Here is a 9,521-nt window from a genome sequence, read left to right as displayed (position 1 = left end):
TGCCAGGGCCTGTTGGGCGACAAAGCTCAGTTATGCATATATGACCCCCAGGTTAACGAGGAGCAGATCCAAAGAGACCTCATAATGAAGAAGTTCGATTGGGATCACCCCCTGCATCTCCAGCCAATGAGCCCCACCTCAGTGAAGACAGTCAACGTGGTTTGGGATGCCTACGAGGCAACAAAGGACGCTCACGCCGTCTGCATTCTCACCGAGTGGGATGAATTCAAGAACCTCGACTTCAAAAGAATACACGACAACATGCAGAAACCCGCCTTCATCTTTGATGGCAGAAACATTGTTAATGCGGAGAAGCTGAGAGAGATTGGCTTCATTGTCTACTCCATTGGTAAGCCGCTCGATCCTTGGCTCAAGGACATGCCTGCCGTTGCTTAAACGCATCACATACATTGTTTGAGTAACTTTTTTGTCGAACCAGAGATTATTGTACTGATCCACAGTCAGCTGGGATTCTTTGTTTTTTTTTTTTTCCCCTTCATTCAGTTCAGTTTTCTCTTATTTGCCTCAATTTTTTATTTTCTTTTTTGCCTTTCATCTAGTTGGCTTTTCAGAAAGCCATATATTTGTTCGATTCATATAAGGTCATAAGTTTTACACATGCTATTGTTATTGGATGAATTCAGTTATTTCGAGATAAACCATGCATTGACATCAAGGTTTATTTTTAGTATTTTGTAGCTTCATTTTTAGTAAGTTAATTATAATTTGATACAAGTTCCACTAATAATGCATTAACTTCGGATGTTTATAAGGCGATAAAAAATTGAACCACATAAAAAGTAAAGAAAATAAAAAATTGTAAAGTAATTAAATAATTAATCAACGCAAAGTACTATTTTCATCATTCCAACTTTCGTGGCATTAAACTATTCATTTCCTCCCTATTTATTACTTTATACTCCATAATTTGCAAAAGCTACAAAACTCATTTACCAAATGGTGTAATAAAAGATTTGGTACATACCATTCTTTATTCTTAATCTTAATGATAAAGTCAACAGATTTTTCCAAACATATAACATACAGTTAGTTGACTAATTCAAAGTAAATTTAGTAACTTATTTCGAATTTCATCAAGATCACACCAATATAAAGTATGTTTAGTAGCATGTTATGTTATTAATTGTCCAATTATCGTTTGAATTTTATTCATGTGGTATAAATTTAGAAAAATATTGCATTTACTTACATTCTATACTCTCAATGTTTACTCTCACACTTAAAATATTGATGTTGACATTTTTACAGGAGCCACATGAAGAAAATAACATATCATATACATCGGGAAATAAATTTGAGGACTCTCAATTTGTACTCTCACACTTAAAATATTGATGTTGACATTTTTACAGAAGTCACATGAAGAAAATAACATATCATATTACATCGGAAAATAAATTTGAGGGGGTAAGATTTGGGAGTATATGTAGTAGAACGAACCCATAAATTTACCTCTTAATAAAAGAAATTTTATTACATGCACTTTCAAATTTTACTCACTCACTTTTACTCTCAAAAAAATGTCTACATAAAAAATTTAAGAGTGAAAGTAAAATTTGGGAATCCCCTTAGTAATTTCCTAATAAAAGTCCAAAGATGGGTCGTCATAATTTGTAGGGAGAGAGACTTGTTTCTTTAAAGTTGAACACAGTGCGAGTCCTTGCTTCCATGCATGGTCTTCTCATAGCTACCTCAACACGCTGTTATGCAACTGGCCTTCAGAAACCCACTCACTCTCAAGTCGGTAAAAACCACTTCTTTGGGCTCTCTACTCTTTAGCTGGTAGATTCAGTTAGTATCTTAGATACCCAGTTAGCGTTCCTAATCTGGGATTTCAAGGAATCTATCTGTCCGGTTTCAAATAATTCTCGAGGATTTCTTTTGGGGATTCGGCCGGCATTCGCTTTGAAGGTCGCAGAGAGAGAGAGAGTTTTCTTGGAGCCTTTGATCTGACTGAATAATGGGTGATCACGTGCGTGGTCAGTGGTCAACCTAGTCTTGACGACGGCAAGCAAAAACCCATTGTAGATTCCGAAACATATATCGAACAAACTAACACTGGGATTCTTCGGAGCCATTCTCAGAAGCTGTACGATGAATCAAGAAAAGGTAGCGAAATTGTATGTTGTCGGAGATGATGGAGGAGGAGATATTGGGGGTTTTCGTTTTGCTTCCAAGGATGATTATCTCTGCCAGAAATGCGGCAAAGGATTTGGTTCCATGAAGGCTGTGTATGGCCACATGCGAGTTCATTCCAAAAGACCCAAGATTCTACCTCAAGAACAACCTCATCGTCCTGTTCCCAAGAAACCATCCACGACAATGGGGTTAAAGATTTCAGAACTACCTGTAGTTTCTGAGTTTGATGAGGTGGAAGAGGTGGCTGCGTGCTTGATGATGCTTTCTCGGGGTGCGAGGAGAAGCTACAATGGAGAAAACAAAACTGTGGTCGTAAATGGTGATGATGGAAAGAGAAGGGGGTTTATCAGAGCTGATGAATTCGAGAAGGTTAATAATGTGAAAATGGGTTGGGGTTTCAAGAAAAGCAAAGTGAAAAAGGAATGTGTTAACTCAACTGGGGGCAAGTATAAAGTACACAAATGTTCTATATGCTTCAAGGCTTTTGCATCAGGCCAAACTTTGGGTGGTCACAGGAGACACTGTTTCATGAAAAGCAAAGTCATAAAGGAAAACCTAGCTTGCTGAGCTTCTGGATCCTCAAAGAATAAATCAGGTCATTAGTGGATAGATATACTGTGCAATTGTACATTTTCAAACAGATATTTTCTTCCATACTCTCTATCACATCTTTCATAACAATGTGCATACCTTACCTCTGGAATAGAATAGTCATCCTTGTATTCAGAGTTGTAGAATTTACAGTAGTAAAAAAGTCATGATTTCTTACTGCAATCAACTTCTTATGTTTGATGTGAAACTAAAAATTGTTTATTAAGGATTGATCAGAAGTACATGAACCCTTATAAAAGGATATTGGGTAATAGAAGGAAGCTAAGCAAGATTTATTAGATCATCACAGGATCTTGCGCCTACATCGAATCTACATAAACAAGAACATAGGACATAATTAAGAGAACATTTTATTATGGCTGCTCAGAAAATTGGTTGATTCTTTCTAGGGAAACTGAACTGGCTGGATGTTCCATATGTCCTTGGCATATTCATGGATTGTTCTATCACTGCTGAATTTGTAGCTTCCGGCAGTGTTCAAGATTGACATTCTAGTCCATATCTGCAACATGGCAGTTGGGCATGTAATTATTAAAAAGCACAGCTCCAATTTGCAAGTCAAAATGAATTTCACTATAGTAGTTTCAACTGTCAAAATGAGAAGAAGAGCACATGAACAAGAAAATAGGCACTAAAATCACTAACCTTTTGGTCTCGATATGCCTCATCAACCTTCTCTTGGCATTCTATGTAACTAGGGAAGTCCTTGCCCACGAGGAAATAGTCTCCACGACCAAAGCCTTCATTTCCCTCCAAAGATCCAAGAAGCTCATCATAGGTATTGGAGCCAAAAACACCACTCTTTATGAATTCCTTGACTTCCTCAAAACGTTCGTCTGGTACAAACTGCATTAAGAGGTAAGAATTAAATTGCGCGATGTGAATTCCATGTGTGAAGTATACTCAATAGACAAAAAATGATATAATATATGGAGAGAATTTTGTATTCCAATCTATAAAAACAGGAAACTTTACCTTTCCCTCAGTTCTTTCTTTCCGAAGCCCTGCAATCTCATGAGCTTCAGCCCCAAAGAGAAAGAAGTTTTCCTCTCCAACCTCTTGCCTTATCTCAACATTGGCTCCATCTAAGGTCCCGATTAAGAGGCAACCATTCATGGCAAATTTCATATTGCTGGTTCCACTGGCCTCCATTCCGGCAGTACTGCACACACATGGCAAGAGAAAATAGAGAGTTAGATGCCTCCACTTTCCAGCACTCTATCAGTCTATCTAAAGCTGAAAACCATTAAATAAATAAACAAATCATATCCATCTCTAATAATTGACAATAAGCTATTCAAGCATTTCAGACAGTTGTTTTCCCAAACACTTAATGAGTTGTGAAGAAAAGTGTACTAGCAATATCAGTCCCTGATTTTTGCTGAAAAATATTATTAAAAAAATAACAAAGAAGAATTTGGGGATGAATACAACACAGCTGAGTCAGAATACCTGATATGTTGTGAAAGTTCACTAGCTGGAATCAACAGTTCTGCAACACTGACATTGTAATTGGGGACAAAAATAACCTAAAAGAACAACAAAATAAAATTAAGAATGCTAAAAATCATTCAGACGTCTGAGCTTCTTGGTAATAGCGTATATCATGTATAATGCCATGATGTCAACAAACCCTATTAATTAGTGAGACACATGTGCGATAGATGAAACACAATAACAATAATAAAATATAATTGGCACTCAATACCTTCAACAAATCACCGATCTCAGGATCATGGTTTATGGTGGCTCCAACATCTGTTATGAATTTTACGATCCTTTTAGCTTGAACATATGTAGCAAAAGCTTTTCCTCCAAATATGCATACTCGAGGAACAAACTTAGCTTCTCTTTCTGCTGCGCTCATTTCTTTCATCTGCTTGTAGCGATAAACAATTCCCAAGATATTCAAGAGTTGGCGCTTGTATTCATGAATTCGTTTTACCTGAAGTGTTTCCGTTAGTCCAAATTTATAAATGATTTGGCATTTCAAATTAACCAAACTGATAGAATCAATGGAGCAGAAATTTTAGAAGCAAAGAAATGACCTGGATATCAAACATTGCATTGGGGCTGACTGAATACCCTGTCGTTTCTTTTAGGAATGAGGCAACCTTAACTTTGTTGCTTCTTTTTGCAGCCCTCCACTCTTTTTGAAGATCTTCATTATCTGCAAACTGTACATAGGATTTCTTAGCTGAGTTAGAAGATGAGGATTGCACAACCATCATGAGAATTAAGAGTAGCAGATTTAGAAACAGAAATAGAGAATGTTTAAGTGAACACAATGCCAAAAGCTTATGTTTAATACCTTGCGCAGTTCTGCCAACTTTTCTGTGTTTAGGACCCAGTCCTCTGTACCAATCCACTTAGTAATGATATTACTTAGAGCAGGATTACAAAATCGGATCCATCTTCTTGGCGTCACACCATTTGTTTTGTTTTGAAATTTCTCAGGCCAAAGCTGTGAAAGAGTAGAGTAACATAGGAAATGATTTAAAAGCTTTCAGAATTTTAAAATATGATTTGTGGTACTTTGTATGGCTGAAATCAAGGAGTGTTAAAGTTCAAAGATTGAAATTAAACCTGCTAAGAGAAATACCTGGTAAAAGTCATTAAAAACATCTTCCTTCACTATATCACTATGAATCTCGGCAACTCCATTTACAGCATGACCACCAACAACACAAAGATTAGCCATGCGGACCATCTTGGGTGGTATGGGAGCTGGTACTGGGTCCTCATCTTTCTCCAGTTCTGTGTCTTTTTCTTCAAGTTCATCTTTTTCACTCTCAGTCACCACTTCATCAGAAACTTTAACACTCTCAGTCACCACTTTACCAGAAACTTCAACTTCTTCACTAGGATCAACAATAGACGTTTCCTTTGGTTTGGTAAACAAGTTGGCAATAGAGCTGGGATGTTCAAAATTCTCCAAAATTCTCATATCATTCAACTTTTTTTCTAACATGTCAGGATCTGACGTGCCATATTCTGATACTATTTCATTTATCAGCTGAATAAAAGAATACATAACAGGAATTAGTTATGCAAGAAAATTATTTAATGAATTATGAATAGGTCAGTTGACTTCTTCATGATTTTCATTACCTGCTCGTCTATCATCTCTATAATCTCTATATGTCTAGGGAGCAGCTTCTCCATCAGCTCATAACTCCATTTCTCCAGTGCCTCAGGCAGAACAGTATGATTTGTGTAAGCCACAGTCCTAGCAAAGCATACACCAGCCAAGGTACCATTTGAATTATAAAACTTTAAATAAAATTATCATTTTTCAGAACATAGAACGCTATTGGAAATTTCTTCAATTTCATCAATTCTAATAATCTGATGTTTGAACTAAACACACAAGGTCAGTGCACAGATAAAGAGAGTCACATATTGATAATGTTGAAAAAAAAAAAAAGGTGGCAGAAGAAAAGACCTCAAACATATGGGATACCATCAACTACAAGTAGCTGAGGAAAAGAGCCAAATAAATACAATGAAGGCAGGCATGGAAGAAGAAGAAAGGTAAAGAATTAAAAAAAAAAAAACAGATAAAGAGAGTCACATATGGATAATTTACTCTGTGTTCTCAAGATAAACTAAAATCTTTACATAAAAATAAACCACTTGCATGATAATCACAGGCATTTTTTTTTTTTAATTATCAAATATTTGCATGCACTTTCCTGATTAAAATCCATACTGAATATGTCATCTTGGATTCAAATAAAAAATGCAAAGAAAGCACATATGGCCATATGGGCGAACCTTTGAGTGATAGTCCAAGCTTCCTTCCAACTCAAGCCCTTCAAATCAATCAATATTCTAATCAGTTCTGGGATACATAGAGTTGGGTGGGTGTCATTCATCTGGACAGCAACTTTTTCAGGAAACTCCTCCCATTTAACATTTTCAGCAGATCTCCTCTCAAATCGAGCAATTATATCTTGTAGAGAAGCAGAGCACAAGGTGTATTGTTGCTTCAGTCGTAAAATTTTTCCTTCAATTGATTCATCCCCAGGGTAGAGTATGTAACATATCTGAAACAGAAGAAAAACATCAGACAAAATACTCCGGCTTCAGATAATGTTTTGCTTATTGCATCATAAGGACACAATCTTGTGGAAAAGGGTTTGAGAACTGGAATAAATTAATGAAAAGGTGTTCACAGGTGTCTATGTGCAAAATAAAGCAACTTCTATATTCCTTCATTTCATTTGTATCATCGATCTCATGTACTAACAATTCTGCAATAATTTTATGAGCAGGGTACACTTCGACTCCTTAAAGAGTTAAAAATCCAAACATGTATCCGGAACATTAAGGCTTCACAAAAAAGTAGTATAAGAAGCTTACTTTCTCAGCATTTGCTTGGGCCTCACATGCTTTGGTGTGCTCTCCTGAATTGAAAGAATATAGATCAAAATCCTCGGATGGAACCTTAGTAGACCACAACCGAAGGTTAATTGTGGTTCTAGTCTTATATCCTGGAATTGGAACATCATATGCAACTGCCTGAATGTCCTCCCCACCAATCCAGTGCTTCTTTCCATCTGACCCGATGATCACTTTGCCAAAGAATTTCACAGGGTATGAAACATCATTTCTGACTATCTCCCAAGGATTGCCAAGCTGTAACCATGAACTTGAGTTAAGCAGAGTGTATGGAATATGTGATGTAACTTACTGTTTAGATTAACTCTAAACACAACTGGGCAAGAAAATAGCAGTATTATAACAGTGGCAAGAAAATAGCAGTATTATAACAGTGGCAAGAAAATAGCTTACTGTTTAGATTAACTCTAAACACAACTGGGCAAGAAAATAGCAGTATTATAACAGTGGCAAGAAAATGGCAGTATTATAACAGTGGCAAGAAAATAGCAGTAATAACAGTGGCAAGAAAATAGCAGTATTATAACAGTGGCAAGAAAATAGCAGTATTATAACAGTGACAAGAAAATAGCAGTACTATAAAAGAAGCACGCACCCACACATATCCACAAGTGCAAGAATGTACATGTATCATTAAGCTGAAAAATGCATTACTTATAATGACAGAATATCTAAGCAGTGCAATATGTGTGTGTCTGTGAAGTGAAAATGAAGGTTTAGAAAGCATACTTCAAGCCAATCTTCAGCCACCTCCTCCTGTCCATCTTTTGTAATGAGTTGCTTAAATAACCCATACTTGTACCTGAGTCCATACCCCCATGCTGGATAATTCAATGTTGCCAAAGAGTCAAGAAAACAGGAGGCAAGCCGCCCCAAACCTCCATTTCCAAGAGCAGCATCTGGCTCCTGTTATAAATTAGTCAATGAATTAGAGAAAGGAATTTGAACTTGAAGAGCTAAACACTAAACCAGTCAATCAACTAAATTGTTAATGGACACTTATAGCATGATCATACTCTTTTATAATCAAACAGAATCTCAGAATGAAAATCGAACAAATCCCTATTCAAATTATTACAAGTAAATCTGACCTTAGAAGCAACATTTTCTAGATTGTGGCCAAGCTTGTTCAGTGCTTCAGCATATTCGCCAGTAAGCTCCAGATTACCAATTGCATTTAACAATGCTCTACCCTGCAAGTATATAAAACTCAATGACTATATTTCTTTACAGCATTATATCAGTGTGAGAAGAATGAGGAAGACTCTTTATATACCTGTAGAAACTCCATAGAGAGATAGTATGCCTGCTTCATATTCAACTTCTCATAGTAATCATATGTTGCATTCCAATTGGCAATCAATGCATCACGAACACTTTGTGCCGTTGCAAAGTAAGCCTTTGGAAGCTCAAACCTCTCGGGAGAAAATGCTGGTGTGAATTCTGCATGGTGATTGATGCTTGTAGCAATAGATGCAGCATCAAGTAAGGTACCTAAAATGCCATGCCAGGGCAACAAATTTGAACAAATCAAATACTAACAACGATAAATTACAAACAATATTTATGAGTACTGGATCAATTTCTGCCGAATTCACGTCGCCACTATAGCCACCTGCCACTCATATTTGAATTTGATTTCATATTTTAAAAATTGGAAACAAATCGAATTTTAAAAGACAAAATGAAACTATAAAAAAATTTTAGAAAAATGGAAAAACTTTTCAATAACTAGATTGGCCATAAATACTTCTCTCGAACTCTATCGCCGATAATTGATAATTAATAGCGATCAAATTAACCGTTGAGCCTGTTGAATTTCAGAACACGAATTATGCAGATCACAATTATAACGTAGCGGAAAGTAGAGAAAACGATCCAAAATTTAAATAAATTGGGAGGCAATAACACACAGATCGAACGAAACAGATGAGAGATCAGAAAACCTTCATTTTTTTCGGTAACCACGTGATGAATGGTTTGTTTCGGCTCATTCAACACGCACTTGACCAGGATAGCCCGTTTCGTTCTCTGTAAGCCGGCGGTTGCGGTCAGGAACCGCAATTTCGAGCCTCGGATTCTGGAATTGAGATCGATCATCCTCGAGCTGGAGGCGTAATGCCGGAAAGCCTCGACATTGCTCCGAGAAACGGAGTACGATGAAGACGCCATTGCTCTCTTTCGGTTTCTCCTCTCTTTCGGTTTCTCTCTATCGGTGCGATATTATTAGCTAAGATGGCGAGAGAATGGAGATAGCGATCATAGAAGAGGGAGATATATTGTGATAAATGGAGTGAGGAGGTAGGAAGTGTGGTTGTCTTGTTGCTGACATGTCACGTTCAAAA

At 36.8% G+C, this 9,521-nt stretch overlaps 3 protein-coding genes across 4 annotated transcripts in view; 2 read left to right on the top strand and 1 right to left on the bottom strand.

The window, feature by feature from the left end:
* LOC109189094 (UDP-glucose 6-dehydrogenase 1-like) overlaps window positions 1–691 on the top strand; it is a 2,992-nt gene extending 2,301 nt beyond the window's left edge. For both annotated transcript variants that reach the window (XM_019339827.1, XM_019339828.1), the window contains exon 2: window positions 1–691. This exon is cut by the window's left edge. In XM_019339827.1, coding sequence (XP_019195372.1) covers window positions 1–396 — 396 coding nt within the window. In that variant the 3' untranslated portion in view covers window positions 397–691.
* Window positions 692–2,115: 1,424 nt separating this feature from the next.
* LOC109188822 (zinc finger protein ZAT3-like) lies at window positions 2,116–2,727 on the top strand. Its single transcript, XM_019339459.1, has one exon. It carries the CDS (start codon window positions 2,116–2,118, stop codon window positions 2,725–2,727), a length of 612 nt encoding a protein of 203 aa, XP_019195004.1.
* A 215-nt stretch (window positions 2,728–2,942) lies between these two features.
* LOC109189093 (alpha-1,4 glucan phosphorylase L isozyme, chloroplastic/amyloplastic-like) lies at window positions 2,943–9,434 on the bottom strand. Its single transcript, XM_019339826.1, is given in 17 exon segments — window positions 2,943–3,274; window positions 3,418–3,618; window positions 3,748–3,934; window positions 4,225–4,301; window positions 4,481–4,717; window positions 4,821–4,949; window positions 5,084–5,236; window positions 5,375–5,788; window positions 5,884–6,001; window positions 6,550–6,821; window positions 7,138–7,413; window positions 7,906–8,082; window positions 8,268–8,369; window positions 8,453–8,670; window positions 9,123–9,222; window positions 9,224–9,277; window positions 9,279–9,434. Coding segments are annotated over 17 exon segments (2,868 nt in total). The 5' UTR covers window positions 9,315–9,434; the 3' UTR covers window positions 2,943–3,157.
* Between the last annotated feature and the right edge of the window lie 87 nt (window positions 9,435–9,521).

Source organism: Ipomoea nil, unplaced genomic scaffold (assembly GCF_001879475.1).
Source record: "Ipomoea nil cultivar Tokyo-kokei standard unplaced genomic scaffold, Asagao_1.1 scaffold1509, whole genome shotgun sequence".
Classification (NCBI taxonomy): Eukaryota; Viridiplantae; Streptophyta; class Magnoliopsida; order Solanales; family Convolvulaceae; genus Ipomoea; species Ipomoea nil.
This window is presented reverse-complemented; position numbering and strand designations above follow the sequence as displayed.